This window comes from Paramormyrops kingsleyae, chromosome 15 (assembly GCF_048594095.1).
Source record: "Paramormyrops kingsleyae isolate MSU_618 chromosome 15, PKINGS_0.4, whole genome shotgun sequence".
In the NCBI taxonomy this organism is placed as follows: domain Eukaryota; kingdom Metazoa; phylum Chordata; class Actinopteri; order Osteoglossiformes; family Mormyridae; genus Paramormyrops; species Paramormyrops kingsleyae.
The window spans coordinates 10,823,990-10,843,729 of NC_132811.1; the positions used below are offsets into that span (position 1 = coordinate 10,823,990).

The window sequence follows — 19,740 nt, forward strand, 5'->3', positions numbered from 1 at the left end:
CTTTGAAAAGGAAACATGTCCCCCTTCCCATTCCCACCCATTAGGTGGCATTGTTACGAATTTATCATCCGCCTCTCAAGACGGACAGAGGAAGGAAGCAGCAGCTGCATTGGGTTTAAATGCAACCAGAAGTCGAACGCAAGGGACGAGTCCGGAGCGACTGAACCATAGGGCTTACAGAAAGACAGTAAGACTTTACACCCTGCATACATCCATATCTCAACATGACATGAACCAAATGTCCTTTTCCTCTCTAGTATGTATGGTGTCACCAAGGGGCGTAACTTTGGTTTGAACATTAGGGGGGTTGAAGTCTCTACCCATTTAGGGGGAGACAGGATTATTAGGGGGTTGTATTAGCCTGTTTTGATTATTGGGAGGGGTTATAACCCCCCTTGTAATTTATGCCCATGCTTGCGACACATTGCAGATCCACAGCAGTAAAGTTCCCAGTGAGCATCTGTCATTGCCTGGGGTGCAACCAATTAGGGTCACCCTCTCTTCACAGTGGCCAGGGCAGCTGTCAATCACAGGACCAGCCCGCCTCATCCTGCCTACCTTCAACCAATCCTTGCGTACTCAATCTCCCGCCTCACAGGTCCCTCTGAGGGAGACAGTAGCGGCCTAATTATGTAAAGCATTAGGGTAATAAGAGTCTATTTCTACTCACCCTCGCCATTTTATACCAATAAACCCTTTAAATATGCTAAACACTCGGCAGTCGAACGTCAACAACGCACAACCGCAGAGTCACAGAGGTAAAGCCAAGAATCACGGCTGAAGTGTTCTTTACCACGCTCTTGTCCCCTCAATTATCGGCGCTCCCACTGAAGAATGAACGGGCGCCGTCCATCGGCATATACAATAAGCACATGCATAAATGTTCACTTGTAATAAGCAACACACACATGGAAGCCTCACGGAGTAAACAATGATGGCAAAGAAAAAAACTGCTCAATTGTGCATAAGGCTGACTGATCCATTTTTAATTTGCATGGGTAACAGTCACATTAGAGTTATTGCGGTTTTCTGAAAGCAAACAGAATGAGTAATGCCCTTGCGGCAGTACATTTCAAGGCCCCTGGATCAAAGGTACTTGTGTGTAAACTGAACACGAGGCCCCACTTGAAGCCTCTAATCACAGGACAGAATAATTTGGCATATATTATGACGGTAGCAATTACACAAAGGTGCGTGAAACCATTACTTCCATCTGCAGGGGGGTGGGGGGCGATTATGCTAATGGCGCAGCGTGCGGCAGGTGGCACGCGCTGGCAGCTGCCAGGCTGCCCACCCTGCCGGGGAGGGGGGGGGAACCTCGTTTGCATGCCTGCATCTGAGTCGTGCAAACAATGCCGGAATAGTGTCCCAAGATATGTAATTAGAATTCGCTTTGATTTAACACTTCCTTATCACATGAAAACTGTGAGGGTGGGGGAGGGGGGGGGGGGGGCAAAGAAAAAGGGGTGGGGGGAGGTGGTGTATTTTCAAGGGACAGCTGAAATGAAAACTCTTACAGCTGCCTGTTACACCAACGCCAGCATGATTCTTTCCCTCCTTTCCCCTCACTAACCCAGTGTTAATCACCTTAAAACCACTGGTAACGCTTTACACGTATCTTAACTAATCGGACACGTTGTCTCCGGTGCTGCCATTAGGGACATGGCTTTAAACGGTTATGCTGTTGGTCTTAAAGGGAAATGCACGACTGTCTGCAACTGTGTACCGTTCATACCATAAAACACTGCAGAGTCCCATGCAAACCTACTCAGATGATGTAACACTATATTACAGTACTAAATAAAGTCATTCTGCCATCCGTCTAGGAATAAGCTAGACATTAAATAGAGAAAATTCCATCCATTCCGCTCCATTTTACTTCTTTATTCATAAGATAAATGAAATATTTTCTTATTAAAATCAGTATAATGATCCTTATCTTATAGGTCACCATCATGAAAGCAGAAGTAAGTTCAAAGGCTACACATTTCATTACCAATTTTAAAAACTTCATTTTTCTTTAGTTTCATTAAGTCTTTCTGCCTTATCGTCAGCCAGATAATCAGAATAATACATCAATTTGTTTTGCAGCTATGTTAATATCCAGTCCAAACCTTAATGAAAATGATAAAATATTAAAGGGCAAGTGGTTTTTGGAAGGGGGGGCCGGTGGGGAGGGCTTCACCGGCTGTCCGTGAGGAGGGGGCGTACAGCCGGCTAGGCTGAGGAAGTCACTCTGCCTCTCACTTAGCAGGCCGCTAATTATTTTGGCCCAGCTATTAAGGGAAATCCTCCTGCGCGCTCCTTCGCCATGCCAGGGAGGGGTCTCCTCACCTTTCGCGCCGAGCCTGCCTTTACATCAAAGCCCACGAGGCTCCCGGGCAACAAAAATCAATGTATGGACGTTCAGAGCAGTTTTCAAGGTTTTGTAAGACAAATCTTTCAAATGTTAGCCGGTTTAGCGCTATTGAGCCGGGCCTTCGATCAGGCGGAGCCCCTGAATGATGCAGCGGGCTGCTCACTTTACGAGCACTAACCGCGCTAAGGGATGGGGGGGTGGCAGGGGGGCTTCGACATGGCGGCCTGGCGGAGCGTCAATTACCAGCCAACAACCGATACCCCCCACCCCCCCCCCCCACACACACACACACACACACATGCCCACACACACGCACACACACACATACACACACACACTTAATCTAATATCACAGACAATGTCAACCACCACCATTATTCTGATTAAGTCCTTAAGCTTCCCTCTATGGGCAGGTAATGCAGCTGTACTAGAACCGACAGCTCAGATTGGTAGCGCAAGATACCCTTTCTTTCAGGCCGTGCTGGAGGATTGCGTGATGGGCAGAATAAAAAAAAAAGCAGTATCAGCAGGGGGAGTTTGAGCCAATCGACGAAAGAAATAAAAAAACAAATAATGATAATAATTAAAATAATCAGAATCGCTATCATAGGTTATATGGTTGTTTAGCTATAGGGCAGGTCAGGAAAATGCTGGCCTTTTACAGCAGCATCTCCTTCTTCTATGTAATTAACTCTGCCGTCGTTTTTTGTGGAAACTAAGTTTCAGACTTCAATTTGCATCCGCTTTCTCAAAAATGCTTCTCTTTCTTTATTCCTCCTCCCATTCCATGGGGTAAAACCGCATCTGGTCCCTCCTCTTTTATACTGGTTTATGTGCCACGGGTGCAGAGGACAGTCACATGGCAAGAAGAAAAAAAAACATTATAAAACAAGCAAAACAATGATCGGAAAACATACAAGATTCCTTTCCGCTGCTACTCTGAAATGTGATAACGTCTGTCTTTAAGTTATTATTTTTTTTTGCACCTGTATATATGGTTTGTGTGTGTGTGTGTGTGTGTGGTGTGTGTGCAGGTAATAAAATACTTTGACAATTACTATTGACGGTGGCGGATAATCTTGAAGGTTGCCTCGCCTGGTGAAGATGAGTGTTACAAATCACTGGTGTGTAACAGGGCACGTGGCAGCAGGAGAGGCAGAGTTTCAATTTCACAATGTTGATTATCTCATTCTCGATTCGATGCATGCCTAAATCTTAGAATCCCTCAAGCAACTCTATAAACTCCCGCTTTCAAAATGCCTATTACACTTTCATACTTTTCATTGCATCCTGAAGAGTGTCATTTCGGCAGGCTTAAATGGCAGAAAATTACACCTTTTTTCCGTTGGCCATCTCCTCGATTTCTATTAACCCGGACAAGAACAAAAGGAACCGGAACCCAATCCGACCCAATCCGGGATGAGGGTTCTGGTGTCACTCCGGCTGTACCTGGGAGGCTACAAATGCTCATCACCCCCACGCCCCTACAGTCTCTGGTGGATGTGTAAAGGGGGGCCAGATTAGTGCTGTGAGATGGCTTCAATTCTATTGGCTTGAATAAAAATAAATACATTTAAAAAAATAACCTATACAGGCAGTTCTCAGGTTACGAACTAGTTCCATTCCCTAAGTCTGTCTTTAAGCTGAATTTGAAGGTAAGCTGGAAAAATAATAACATAATAACACAATATATGATAATAATAATAATTATTATTATACAGTAATGATAAAGTAAATACATATGGTACTGTGCTGTACCTCTAACCAACGAACCATGGAAGCTGTGCAATGTTTTCACAAACATCACAAAATAGTGCGTGCGTTCATTTTTATGAACCATTGTATTTAACCTGAATTTTAAATATAATAGGCTTTATGACAGCCTGTTCCTAAGTAAGAGATGTCTGTAAGTCTTAACCTGGGGACTGTATGTCTCATTTTAAAATGTTTCTTCATTATGCCCGATTAGAGTGCACAGAGCAAATCATCTTTAGCCCTTTAAAAGCTATAACCTTTGCAAAAGATTTAAAAAATGGGTCCTAACGAAGACCCTGCATTTCTTTGTCCGCTTCTGGTTGTTTTTCAGGAGAACCATCCATCCTACAGCAAAAGGTTAAGGGAACCGTCCCTGCCATTAAACGTCCAGAAATTAAAAACATTGGTAAAGTGATAACTTCATTGCACAAGCAATCCTTTTTTTTTTGTTTTGATTTGATTTAATCTATCCCATGCGTGGTGCCCCGTTGGGGTCAAGGACCACAATGTAGTTTCCACTGATTAAAGCTTACCAAGAGAGTGGATATGTGGATGGGGCTATTTGTGTTTCTGCATCCCTTAATGGATTCGGGGAGGGAGAAGAGGAGGGGGAAAAAAGAACGAAAGAAAAAATAACGGTAAAAGCCAATCTAGGAGATAGCAGAAACATAAATTCACTGTGATAGCAGAAACAGACTACAAACATTCTCATTTCTGCGGAATTATCGCAGCGTGATAAAAGCAACATAGATGTTGTGACATGAATCCCTGTTAGCACTGGGGGGGGAGGGGGGGGAGATGAAAGAATGTTTTCCTGAAATTATGATTGCTTGCACGCCATTGATTCCCGGCTTTAATCTCATAGCATGCTCAAATTCCCCATTATCCTTTCCCAGGGCTCGGGGGGGGGGGGGGGGGGGTAGCTGAGAGGTGGCCTTCAGTACACATGTAATGCTGATCAGGCGTGCAGCTGTTTGTGGGGTGGGGGTGGAGGGGGTCTGAAAATGTCTAAATGGGAGAGTGTTCATCTTCTGCCTTACCTAATCAAGATATGTGTTTTCCGTAAACAACGATTTTTTTTATATATATAAATTGCATTTTATTAGGCACAAAGCCTTCTGATGCCTAAATTATTCATAACTTGGCCTGGGCTGATTGAGATTGGGTTGTTAAGGAGCACGGGAAGCAATTAAACTGACGAGGTGCTTGCCCTGGCCCCGAAGCACGCGTCTATTATCACAGAAACCTTAGTGGAGGATGCCGCTGTCGGCTGGGGGCTTCACCTGAATGGCTGTCCGGCACTGACGAAGGGAGAGCCGGGAGTAACGGGAGTGGGCGGGGAGAGACACCACAACGCCAGGCAGAGAGAGCGGGCTCTGTAATGAAGCTTCCTATTCACCGCTGAGGTGCTATATCTCAGCTAGTGCGTTAATTACTTTATGGCATCCCATCAGAATGCACGCATTTATGAACTCAAAGCCCTAGCTGCAAATTAGCACAGAACGCGGGCAAAATCCTGTTTTCTTCGCATGGAGCGTAGCGTGGCATTGCGGCCAGTGGCCGGGGTGAACGTCAAGCCAGCATCCAAGCCTCCCAGAGCAGCCACTGACACCCAGAGCCGCACGGGGACCCCGGCTGTTTGCTGACAGCTCTAATTGTGCCACTTCTCGCTCCGTAACCCCGCAGATGGGATGTTTCCTACGTTTCGTTTGCCGGATCCTGACAAGGTAAAGACAGCACCTTAACAGCATGTCCAGATGAGGCTGGGGGGGGGGGATGCGTGCTATTTCGGGCCCCGTTATCTGCCTGACGGTGAAAAGGAGCGCACAATTCACGATGGTGTCAATGTTTCAGCTGTGCCTCCGCACAGCGCCTCCGTAGGGGTACAAAAAAAAAATTACGGATTTACTCAGCACAGCCGCTCAGCTGTGGCTGATTCCGACAATCGAGCGTAAAGTGGGTTCCGGGATTCACCGGACTCATTTAGCTTAAGTCGACCGATGGCTGATTATCGTGTGTTTCCTGCAAAGTGCAGGGGGGCGCACACACACACACACACACACACACACACACAAGAAGAAGATGGTGTGTGAAATAATCGCCGTGCACATGGGCAGATGATGTAAGCGCTGTCCAAACTGAGCCATGCTCTGATAAATCGACTGCCCTACTCCCCACCCCCCACAACCTCGAGGTCAGGGGAAAATTAATCAAGAACGAAAACTGGCCAGAGAGAGACCAGGGTGTGAGTCGGGGCCGGCCGGTGAGGCAAGACTGTCAGCATCATGTGACCGGACGGCGGACCAAGGCGGTAGAAGTGTGGATTCCCCGAAACAGAAGATTTAAATTCCACCAGGGGATGTTCTGCATGGCATCCCAGATCTAATGGCTTCAAAATCCTAAAACATACATAGTCTCGTATTTGTAAATATTCTTTGGATCAACAACAAACCATTTACCAGACGCCAGTCTTTCTGGATGGTATTGTTATCTCTATGCGTAAACTTCCCATAAAACAGACGTAGAATGATAAGCAAATAGCATTCTCAGCAGAAAGACTGCAAAAGACCCCCACCCCAAAAAAAACAAAACAACTTATTTCTAAAGCCAGCTTATTTTTAAAAAGAACACTTGACTTTTAAAGACTCTTGTTAGTCCAGGTGTTCCTGGTTATAACCATTAGGTGTAAACAGATCCCCAGTAGGTTTCATAGACCTCAATCAGCGATTAATCACCGTGTCTTCTTTTCAACGAACCTGAAATCCTTCTCAGGATCCACATTACCTAAATTATACCTTTTGTATTTTTAAATTAACATTGTATATATATTCCAAAACCATAATATGCAAGCCATCTTGCACATGACAATGCTACACACACAATGCAGTCCCAGTCCCAACATGGTCTGGACAAGACATGGTTAATTTATAGTGGGAATAACAATCACCCTCTGAAGTGTGTCCTGGGGGGGGGGCATGCCTGCAAAATAAATAATATTAATAACAGCAAGCCAGCAATACCATTGGTCGGTTCTTAAAATATGGCAACCCCCCCCAATTTCATCAAACGCCAGGTCTTCTGCTCGATGAATCACCCCTGTTTAATGCAGGGCCAGGAGATGGGGAGGGCAGATAAAATATCCTTTCCAGCAGCTCCATCAGCCTGCCACCGCCCCCTCCTCCGCCCGACGATAGTGCCACTGCCCCTGCTCGCCTTGATCGCATCCCACCCTCGCTTAAAACAGGAGACCCTCAGCACCGACTTCGTCTAATTTGCATACATTAGCTGACTTCAAATGCGGCCCGCAGCTATGAGCGAATTTCTGACTCGACTTTACAATCTGCCTCTATAACGGGGGCCCATTAAAGACAGTTACTAATCAGCAAAAAAAGGTGGAAAAAAATAATTTACGAAGCCATTATTTTCAAGGATGAAAATAAGCAGATTGTCTGATTCCATCTTAACATTATAACCAATGTTGTCTCATAGATAAGCAAAAAAAAATTATATATGTTTATTTTTGTGACTCAGCCCTGAGTTTAAATGCATTTAATAAGCAAAGGCTCCACATGCGACCGCCTATCACAGAAACGGCATGGAGTCCCTCCCCCTTGCCTCAGGTGGGATCGAAAAAGCAGGTCACCAACTTCAGTTACCGTAGCATCTGCTCACAAGTCCGGGAAGAGGAAACAACCGCGATGGAAGTTTAAGTTCTCGGAGGCATCGTTACCCGCTAAACCGGTTAAATCGACAAAGCCAGTGGAGGTAAGAGAGGATTAGGCAACGCTATAGATAATCAATACTGGCTATCGCCCGCACACCTGCTTCTAATGACTAAGGTGCTCAGGCTGGCTGAAGAAAAAGACGGAAAAGCCTAGAAATCACGCAGAAAAGGATTTCAGCTTTCAATGGCAAGTTGGCGTGTAGTGGGCCGGGGACCGCAACCCTACCGACCAGCTACCGTACATCTACATCCATGTGTACGGAAGCTTACAACATCGTGTTGGGAAAGATGAACACAGAATGGTAGGGGAGAGAGGGAGAGAAAAGAAGGAGAGGAGGGGTGGCTGAGGCGGCCAGTTGGTCTCAGGATTTGGGGCTGATGACTGACGGGGGGGGCACACAGCACGGGATGGGTGCAGTAGCTGTGTCTGACTCCCGGCCCGGGTGATGGGGTCCTCGGCTGAAGATTTTTATTTGCTCGTTGGTTAATAACGAGGGTATTGCAGAGTCAGCTTGCATGGGCCACATTACTGCAGCCATGACGTCTGTTTACCTGTGCTGCTAGTGTGTATGTGTGCAGCTACACCTGGACGCAAAAAACTGCAATGTTGCTTTAAGAAATCTGGCCGTTTGCTGGGTCACCAAGAATGCCCCCCCCCCCCCCGAATAGAGTATTGTCTAATTTAATTTTGCATGATGTCAACCACTGTCAACCATCTACTACAGTTACTGTCACTGGCTGTGCTAGTGCGAAGCGCGAGAGGTAAACCTTAAACAGTGATCTGTTTATTGGCAGTAAAAAAAAGCACGATTTGTACACTTAACAATAATGGTTGGGCCCTATGATGGACTGGTGTTCTCTCTGGGGAAGAGCCCAGCCATCTGACCTATGCTGTCTGCGGGAGGCTCCAAGTTTGCTCCACCAGCCCTGATCAGGATAAGTGGTTAGTGGATGTACAGATTGTTCATGGGAACGTCGTTAACAACAACTGAGTCAAAATAACCGTAATAACAATGATTAAGGGAGTCTAGGAACTGGTTATTTCAGTGTGATATTCAATCACTTCATCCTACTTTTCTTTTATCAAATTGGTTAGGAGAGTTTGGCCATTAGTCTGTCAGCATTCTCAAGAAGAAATAAGATAAGGTCACAGACGGAGAAGGAAACGAAAGAGTCACATGGTACGCACACCCCGCGTTGCCGTTAGCCCCGACGCTCTGGACAAGGGTCCGGCCTGCCAGTATTAACATCCAGATTCACAGCCTTCACAAAGGCTATTTTCTTTCATCTGTGGAAAATGGGACTTGCTGCGCCGCAGCAAACTTATTGTGCTTAAAAGCTATCGCGTTTCAGCCCGACTAAACGGACTCCTCTACTAGTTCGCTCTACCTGCCACAAAGGCTTTGGGGGGGCGGGGGGTGCGGTGGGGGATCTTCGTGGATGGAATTAACGCGCATTAGCATGCAAAGGGAGCGTCCCAAGGAGCCCGAGAACGGATTTGTATTGTAAATAAGTGTAATAGCTATAGTCAGGTATGTTAATGCAGATAATCATCGCAATTTCTGCAAATTATAACTGTCAGTGAGCGCAAACAGTCTATAAAAACATAAGGTAACAATTTAGCTTTAGTATTACTCTTTTCCAAAGGGATCTCGCTATAAGAAAACCATCCAGAGCAATGAATAACACACTCGTTTAAAAACAGTTTATGGAAAACTGGGTATTTTCTGGAAAAAAAGGACTTTTTTACACACATAGCCCACAACGCAATTACTGTTCAGTTCAACTGAATTACTTAGAAATGATGAAATCTTAAGCCTTTGCTTTCCAAAAAAAATGGTTTTACGCATTTGGATAAATTGCTCCGTACTGATAAAAAATTTATACGTATCTGTATAGGACTTCTAAGGATATCAAAGAAGAGAATTGTGATGTATTGTCTGCATGTATTAAACACATTTCACTGTAGTCCATGGTCCATTACTGAACCCCAGAAGAAACTTCACAATCACTAGGATCTAACTAGTTAACAATTTTCTTGCCAAGTAAATTTTGATGACGACCAGAGAATGCTAGTATTAGAAAAAAAAATTGAACGGGGATTGATTGACAGCTCAGTGCTGAGTGGAAAAATTGTGAACTGTTGTTCCAATGTTGGGTTATTGTGGATGACATGAGCATTGAGGCCAAGTAGGAAACACAGAACACCAGCAAAGTTTAGGATACAGTCATCGACAAACAATCAGCAGAATACACAGCGTGTCCCAGGGCCATAGCAACATTATTTGGAAAAGGGTGTAAACATGGGCAGCACCACAGGTACCCGCCCCCAGTGGAAAGCCGATTGGTCCCCGGAGTGCCCCTCCCCTTTCACTTATTGATTCGTAACATATTATTGGCTGGCCCTTCTGTATGAAATATGACCTCTCTTATGCCCCCCTCCAACTTACAAAAATTCTAGAATCACCCCTGGAATGCGCGGCAAAGAGGTGCAGACTGACATGGTAGGGAACTCTCTTCCATTTCCACCTTCACAAAAATACCATAATACAAGGCAAAAAAAAAAAACACAGAGGTTCCTTTAAGGTGCTGAAAGCAGCTGCAGATGGATGCTGTGTAAATCACGGGGGAATTCATGTGGCCCCCCCCACCCACAAGAGGGACCCTAAGAAAACGGCTGTCTGGGTCCCAGAGCATCACCGGGGGGGTAACAAAAATCTCACAAGCCATTACGGTGTGTATCAAATCTCGCACTTGACTGCCTTGCCACTTTAAGGTAAGAGACTTGTCCTCGAAATTGTGGGACGCAGTATTAAATGGGCTTGAATATTCTTATTAAAGGCCATTTAATCTCTGTGTAATGGGCATAATCATGGATAGAAACATAGGGAAAAGAAAGACGCCCAGAGGGGTAATAACGAAGACGCCACAATGAAAGGTAATGTGCCGTCATTTTAATTCTATCTATAGCCTTTAAGGTATATTTCTTTTATATGCACTGCTGCAAATTTAAGTATAATACATCAAAGGCTTTTTGCGCATATCAGTGATAGGATACGCACTGGTACGTTTCTTAAAAAGATGCATGATTCCAGTAACGGTAACGTAAAAAGAAAAGAAAAAAAAAAAAAACAGTGATGCTTTCAGTTGCTAAAAGTGGGTGACTGTGAACGGACTGGCACATTCTGCCATGTTCAAGCTCGTGTTAGCATTAGCGGTGGCTGGGAAATTGGAGGGGGTGAAAAGGTAACACTTTTAGAGGAAGAGGTGGGAGGCCGGCACAGATTCGCCCCCACACTGTCCACCTGGCAGCGCGGTTCCATTAAGGCCTGCTCTCGGCCCCCGGCCGCTATGCTAATGTGTGGCGCTGTGGCCCTGAAACTCGTCAGTGCTGAGAAACCTTTTGGGGACTCTATCAGTCCAAAATGCACCCAGAGGTAGTGCTAAGGTCCCGTTTACCTTCAAACTCATATGCGTTTTCGTTTAAGGCCTCCAGAGCCAAAGGGCTACTTTCCCTCCCTCCCTCCCAATTGGGGGCCTGTTTGCAGAAATAATCATCGTAATGAGCCCCCCATCTCCTTTTCTTTAATACACTAGAAGTGTTAATGCTTGGGCCTGCCAAGTCAGGGCATTTCAGGTCATGACATGACGCTGAGCTCAACTGGGCCCCAATCTGAGGGAGCGAAAATGGTGCAGCATCACGCCGAGAAGGACGTAGCGACTCAAACCAAATGCCTGCAACGCCGGCTTGCCAACGCACCACGGCAAACACACCTTAAACGTGGAGCCACATCGCAGTCCTCACCGCCACCAATCAGCGTATGCGATGATGTACATATATTACTGCAGTGCATTATGGGATATGCGTGTGTTACTGAACATAGCAATTAATTGCAGGCCTTCTCGTGCACATGGCTTGACATTTTGGGGGGGGCGCGTTAAATAGATGCACATTTTGTTTTTGGCCTCGGGTGTACCAGGCTTAAAATTTACACACTGACGCCTGGTGGCATTTAACGCAACACACACTGTTGTAGTTCTCAAGTAATTAAGATGTTACGCAGCATTCGCTGGGCACAGAGAGAGCGAGAGAGAGAGAGAGAGGGAGAGAGAGACAGAGGGAGAGAGAGAGGCATACAGCTCCCAGAAACAGAGCCCCACCATGACTCGGGGTGTTTTGTCAGTCATTTTTACCCATAAACCTTTAAAAAGGCTTGTGTGTGATTGCACTAACCCCACAAACACAAGGCACAAATCACTGCGACTTACAACCAGAGACTTCACTACCAAAAAAACACACTGGACCTCACGAGGCCCCCCTGCCAAGCTCTCTGAATTCTCGGCTTCATGATGTTTACCTTCTGTTAATGATGAGTCTTCTGGGCCTTTCGGGCTGCGGGGATTACTGCTGCCCTGCAAGATTTGATGGGAGTGGGGAGGGGGAGGCACTCAAGGGCATTCTTATGAAGGGATTTCACCTCTAAAATGTGCGAGAAAAAAACATTCTAGTCTTGTTGGATAATTTCTCTTTGTAATGCTGCCCATTCCAGAAACTCCGACTTCAGAAAGTGGGTGTGGCGATGCAGACGGCAGGCGCACGCGTGTGAATCTCATTAAGGTGCCACTGCTGTTGGGCCATATGAGTGTTTTGGACCTAGAGCTTCCTAGGGGCTCCTCACACATTATTTGGACGATGTCAGCTGGATGCATCACAAACTCCATGAGATATTTCTGTCTTTGAAGCCCACAGGGCAGCACGTTATACATCAAACGTAGGGAGAAAACAATGTTATAATTTATTCTGAATTTCTCGTGTGTTTATAGTGCAAGCAAACCACAAGCAAAACTTCCACTCAGAATTTATGCCTTGATTTACATTCAATTAAATCCTTGAAAATGCAGTTTTATATGGTCTAATATAGTCATGCTTATATGTTTTTTTATCCATAAAATTCTCATTAACATATTTTGACATGGGTGTGCAACATGTCTCTAGAAAACAAGTCAAGTGCACTTTGAAATCAAGGGATCTATCTAGTACAAAACCAATTAAAGATAATTGTCCTTATCTGAAATTTTCAGGGGATGCAACACAAATTATGTATATGGGGGGTGGAGATGCACTAAAATCAATTTGTAATGCATCTGTCATACAATACGCACAAACAAAACAGCATCCCGATCATGAGGTCACAACACACAAGCCCTGTGCTCTGCGTCAAGTATTTGCAATTATAAGCAGTTCACGTTTATTCAATTTCATTCCTGACAATGTCTTTTCCTTTGTGGTGCGGCAAAATGGAAATTCGAAATGTTTAATGTAATCCATTCACATGCGCATAAAATCATAGCAAACTCATTATAACCTCTACTCCGAAATGGTTCTGTAATTATTTGGCCTGTTGCCGGGGTGCTGCTTTTAAAAGAAGGATACAAGCCGGCAGTTATATTAATCCTTTTTTCCCCCCCTTCCTCTCCCCACAAACCTCGCTAATGAACAAAAACCACTGAAGTAAGGAGTTGTAGTGAGGAGCCCACTCTCTAAATTCTTAAATGTGCGGCTGTAATTCCACGTAGTCGGAGATAGTGCTTAGAGCGGGACCTTTCACCAAAGCGTGGACACAAATTATCTCTATTACGGGCAGAGAGACATTAATGCCGGCCCTGGTGCCAAGACTTACAGGAGCATGAGATTTCCAGAGTGCCACCACAGAGCCTGAGAAGCTTCATCCCTGCCCTGTTCAAAGCCAACCTCCCTCTCACACTTTTGGCTGTTGTTAATTCTTCACAGCTCGTTCCCCCCAACCCCCTACGTGAAATAAACTGACGAAAATAAGGCTTTGCGATTAATGCAGTGGCAGCTAAAGCATTTCCTACTCTTCTCCTTTGTTTTTCTTGTTTGAACGACCTTCAAACAAAAACGATTACTGGGTTAAACTACCTGAAAAATCTCTCTCCTGCTAGCAGTTGGAACTATTAAAAAAATGAGCTTTGCTTTGAGCATTCTAGCATTCTGTTCTGGGCTTTTTCTGATTAGTTACCCTCCAAACCATGTCCAGACTGTTTATGGGTAATCAACACATTTGCTCTCCCCACCTCCCATATAAATAAAGTTTTTTTTCTTGAATTTATTGTGCACGGAGCACAAGAAGTTCCCTTTACCATAAAAAAAAAGAATAATAATAAAATGAATCCAGGTAACAGCTCACATATAACTTCACGGTTTCCATATAAAGGTTTCATGTGAATAATGAGGAATATTCCAGCAGAGACGTGAAGTTACCAATCTGAACCTGGACCTGGAAAGGTTTTGTTTCAGGTGCCTGCGCTCGACATTCAAATCACTCCTAAAAAAGGCCAATGAGGACCAGGAATTTTCACAAGGCTCACAGTTGTGGATTAATAAGGAGAGTTATAATAACGAGTAGGTAGCAAGAACATTTGCCCTTTAAGGCCGAGAAAGCCCTGCCTGCATCTTCTACTTGGAAACACTTGTGGCATGAAACTAAATATGTATAAAGAAGGGGGGAGTTTAATAGTGGAACATATGAAAAGGTGTGCTGAGTGGACATTAGTTTTGACAGATTTAAAACATTAGGTTCCCCTGCCCATATGGGTTGAAACAGGGATGAAGGATGGTTGGTTTGGGGGGTAGGTTAGGGTTGGGAGGGGGTGTCTTTTAAAATGCACAGTAATGATTTATCTAACCAGCCTTCCCTCGTGCACCCAGCTCCAAGGCACCTTTGATCCAGTCGTAATTAAAGCCAAACGGTCAGGCGTCCCATTTAATTCCAGCGCTGGGCAGCCCCCGAATGCCGAAAAAAAAAAAAAAAAAAAAGTTTCGCATGTGGTTTTCAGCTCACGACCATCTGTTTCTGGATTTCATATATAAACAGGACACTTTGGGGAGCGCAGATTAATTCTGCTTTGGAATGCCATTCAAAACGTGTTAGCCGTCTCCCTCGGTCAGGTCAACCAAAGCAAAAACAAGTTAAGCGCTCATTTTGCAAAGTAGCATTAACATAGGAATTATTATATAATGGACCTTGACTCCATCTTATGTTTTATATTACGGGTTCCTCTCAAATAAAACTATTAATCTTTTTTTTTGTCTCTGAATGTTTTACAGTCCCTGTTATACTCATTAGCTGCTGGCAGCGGTGAAACTTTTAAATGAAAGCCAAATTGCTTCGGTCATGAGAAAGGAAATTAAACCTCACTCCAGGGGGAAGAATTTCACTGTGAGATCCTCCCAAGGTAGAGTTTCATAACCTCCTGCAGGCCCGCTGAAGATGTCACAGAGAGCGGCGCTGCACATGTTACCGATATATATATATAAAAAATGAGGCCTTTAATTGGAACAGCGTGTTCGTTTCGAGAAGATCAGGCTTGCCGACGTGTTCTACATCGCTCGGGGTTCGGAACGGCGGCCCGGCAGGGTAGGTGGGGGTGACTTACCCCCCGCCGCCCCACGAGTGACTCACCGGCCTCGTTGGGAGGGCAGTCCTTGACGAAGAACACCTCTGCCAGGTCGTCCTCGTCGGCCGGAAGTCCCTGCTGGTGCCTGCGCAGCTTGCGCAGACCCTCGGCCTGCTGGTGCCTGACGGAACGCAGGTGCTGCACCAGGTTCAGTTTGGCCTTGCTGGAGTAGTCGCAGAGGGTGCAGTAGTAATGGCAGGAGTCTCCGGACAGCGTGCAGTCCTGCTTCTGCAAGTGCTGAAATGGGGGAGGGGGGAGATTTCATAAGGAACTTTCAGAGGAATCTGGGGGGGGGGTGGGGGGGGAGTTAGATGATTCATAAGAAAGTACACAGTGTGTAGTAAGAGAATATGCATAAAACAAGCATTCTATTCTAATAAATATGTACATAATGAAATGGATATCCTTAAACCTGGAATGTACTTTTCACCATCAAACATATTTATTTACACTTTATCGCAGTCATAAATGACGCTTAAAACAACCATAAATGTCTAAACAGGTCCTAATTTTTTTTTTTTTTATTTAAAATTAATTATATATATTTTTTTGCCTATGAACGAAATTCTTTCGGGGGAAGGGGGGTCTTCTGTAAGTTTGGAAAACTTTAACAGTTAACATGCAGAGAGTCTGAGTCTTAATCCACGGGGGAAAAGCGAATCAACCTACTGAACCAGATGAAAGTATAAAGAGCTCAGTGTTGAGGGTAGGAGAAAAAAGCGGGCAAGAATTCCCAGAGCAGAACCTGATATCCCTAAGACAAAGCACACAGGGAGGCAGCCGCCGCATTAAACACATCCTCTTAAACATATTTAAAATCCATCGCAAGAAGGAGCAGAAGAAGAAATAAAACTAGAAAGGAAGATGCAACAAAAAAACCTGTGACAGTAAAAGTCAAGGAGGTACCCACACGTGAGCAGGAGGCCCAAAACTTACATGGCCTGTGAGATCGCGGGCTTGCGGACGCGCGTGTTTATATAAACAAAACTGCCCGTTCCGGGTCAAGGGGAAAAGTAACCCTTGTCTGAGGTACTGACATGCCCACTAATGAACTGAAGCAGACTAACGATCTAGTGCCAAGCCCAGGTCTGGGGGGGGAGGCAACTTTAGGCAAAACATATGCTAATTTAGTAACTGTTTACACCAATCACAGTGCAGTTGAACGCCTCACTGTGTCCTCATTAATAGCCCCAAAGGATCAGTTATTAGGGGGATTAAAAACACTTGCCTCCACAACACAAACAGAGCTGCCCTTTCAAGATGTACCTGTCACTGACCCCCAGGGCAAGCCGAGGAAACAAAGAATATATAAATGAGAAAAAGATAAAAGTTTAGTTAAAACCCCTCAGTCTTGTGCTGCAGTCCCAAAGTGTCCAGATCTGCTTATTGTTCTCCGTGCCTCTAATGTGTTAAGAACAGCGGGGTCTCCTAAATCCCCCCCCTCCCCCCCCCCACCACCCCCACCCTGTGCACCACTCGCATCACGGGCTTCAATGTCGGCCCCTTCTGAGTTATATTTGCCGCGGCCCGTGGCACTCTCGCAAACTTTCACTGCATGGAGTCTGCAGGCCCCAGGCCTCGCTACCCCAGCACCCCCCCACCCCAGGATGCCTGGGGGCGGGCCAAGGGCACCCATGAACAAGTGTATATATAAAAAAAATATATAAAGAAAAACAAAGGAGCAAAGACGGACTTCCATTATCTGATCTGACACACACACACACACACACACACACACACACACACACACACACACACAAAAACGGGACCGGGGAGGGAAGTGCCAGCAGAGCTGCAGGTGCAAGGCCAACCAAAGGAAAGGCTCCGGAATAAATAGATTCTTTGACTGTCAGGGATTAGAGTCACGGCACCAGTGGCGACACACATCTCGCCTTTCAGCCGCGCCGCTTTTCTCACGGGCCGGCGGGCGGGACTTTGCTCCATCGGCTGCTCTCTGGCCCATTCAGATGTCTTAAGTTTTAATTAAGTCGGAGCTGTAAGAAGAAAGCCTGCCTGGCGTCGAATCAGGGTCATTAATTACCGCCATCTTTGTTTCTTTCCAAGAAACAGCCCCCAAAGACATGTTGGGTTCTTTTTTTTCTTACTTGCGTGGGCTGCCCTCTTTCTGAAGCCCCCTCCCCCCCCAGGCCCATCCTACCTGGAGCCTCCCTGTCCCACTAACCCCCCCCCCCCCCCTCTCTCTCTCCCTTGCTCTGTCCTTTTCTTCCACCCTTCCCAAACCTTTTAGAACCTCCATTCTTCCTCCAGCCTGTTATTGTGAAGCCTGGTACCCTTCCTGGAGCTACCCCCCCCCCCCCCCATTATTTCTGCCCCTTGTTTTTTTTTTTCCCCGAGTCATTAATTGATTTTCAATACTTCTGCTGTTAGCAGAAGAACACGTGTGGCATTTTTGTCCAGGAGCATTAAGACAGGGCTCTGGGAAAACTGCATCGTAATTCTCTCCCCATGCAAGATAACAGAAACACATTACTATTTATAACTAATGCAGACAAACAGTCTTTTACTTCGGGGCAATAAATGATTATTTTCACCCTCTCTCATTTTTACTTTCTTTTGCAGTCCTCAGCAGGAACTGGTCTATGAAATATACACTGTAGATGTATGTTACCCAAATAAACACATACCCGTAATTAACTGCCTTTCTCTTAACACTTTCTTAAAACCTGGGAATCCATAAATCTTGCAAATAGCAAAGGCCACTGGCACTCATTTAACATAAACTGAAGACACGCATCTTTAAAGACATCAAAAAAATACCACGTTTTATATGGATGCATGGAGAAGACAACGCTCCCAAAAACGAGGACTGAGTAGCGCAGAACGCAACAAATAAAAACGGAAAATGACTTCAGAACAAACATTTCATCCCAATCAGCAAATTCCTGGCAGTTTGTTTAAGACCTATATTAAAATACTGTATTTTCCTATTTCCTTTTATAGACTTTTCGGTGAAAAAAAAAATCAGTTCGGAACCTCAAGCACAGGGAAATCTGATTTATGGGGTTTAACTCGCCATTTTTAGCTCTGCCAGACGCAGTAAGCGGTTTCATACAAACTCCGGGAACCAGAATGTTTGTGGCATCATATAACTTATAATCTCTTTCCCCTGAGTTTAATTTCAGGTTTACTTTGGCAGTAACCACGTGCAGTTAATGAATACATTTAATTGTGTGTGCATCTCCACTTTTTAAAGGTATATTCCAAAACACTTCCAAAACGTTTGCGAACAAAGCCGTATCTCTTGTAAGCTGACTCAAGATGTGTCACTTTGAATGGCTACTGTCTGCTTTGATTTTTCTGGACCTTTCTGTCAGGCCGTATTTTGATTGAGTTTCTACTGATTGTGTGAACAGCAGTACAAACCCTACAGAGGTGGATACTGACACTCTAAAAGACATAGTAACGTTGGTAGCTGTAAGGCCCATCGAAAATGATGCTGTTTGATGGGAAGGATAGTCATTCCGGATTACCCTTTGGCACAACCACCCATTCTAAAAAGGCCAATTGCCTTATTTCATGTATTGTACCAAAATGCTCCTGGGAATGTCACTGTGTGCTTCCAGAGAGTGAAATCAGTCCTCCTCAGTTAAGCTGACCTGGACAGCACCCCCTGCTGTCCAGGAGGACCTTTGGGCCTTCATAGAGAAGTCGTGTGAGGGCAAGAGTAAGAAATATTTACAAACAGTGCTGCTTAGGATTCACTCACCTGTGACGCCGACGTGCCAAAACCCTACAATCACGGCTAATTTGTTTGTTCGCACCCACCGATTAAATGTTCCCCCTCCCCCTCTTCTACCCAGCAGGAATTATTTTGCTATTTCCACTGACTTGGATTGTTACAAAACACCCTTCATCTGCCTCCCCACTTCCTGTCTTTGAGCGGAAACGGCAATTTTTCATGTCACCTGTGCCGCTTCAAACAGTCGCCCGGATTGATTAGCTGTGCACACGCCGCCTCGTATGCCGCCTTGCACGCTACCTCGCACGCTACCTCGCACGCCGCCTCGCACTTTCTCACATCACCAGAGACCTAACTAACAATTGGAAGGCTGCGAAAAGCAAACAGTGCACCTTTAACACAAAAATAAAGCTTCTTTTTTGTTTCCTGTCTTTGCCCTAAGACTTAACGACAAGTTAATTAACGAGCACCTAAAACCACTGGCGGAATAACGTTTTCCAAACACAGCTGCGAGCGCATCTCGATGAAATCGCTTATGGCAGAACGAAACCGACGTTCTTTAAGCACATCAAAACTTAGCAGATGCTCTCGCTTGCATGCGTGTGGGTGCATGCTGGCCCCGGGGATACCTCGGGTGTGCAGGTTTGTATACGCGTTATTGAATACGACAAACGCAAATAAAGCGACAACGATAACAACACCTTTCAAATGCAAAAGTCTTCC

At 45.2% G+C, this 19,740-nt stretch overlaps 1 protein-coding gene across 3 annotated transcripts in view; it reads right to left on the bottom strand.

The window, feature by feature from the left end:
- Positions 1-19,740, bottom strand: part of zfhx4 (zinc finger homeobox 4) — a 76,565-nt gene that overhangs the window by 25,264 nt on the left and 31,561 nt on the right. For all 3 annotated transcript variants that reach the window (XM_072699488.1, XM_023822422.2, XM_072699487.1), the window contains exon 4: positions 15,323-15,554. In XM_072699488.1, coding sequence (XP_072555589.1) covers positions 15,323-15,554 — 232 coding nt within the window. The remainder of the gene's footprint in view (positions 1-15,322; positions 15,555-19,740) is intronic.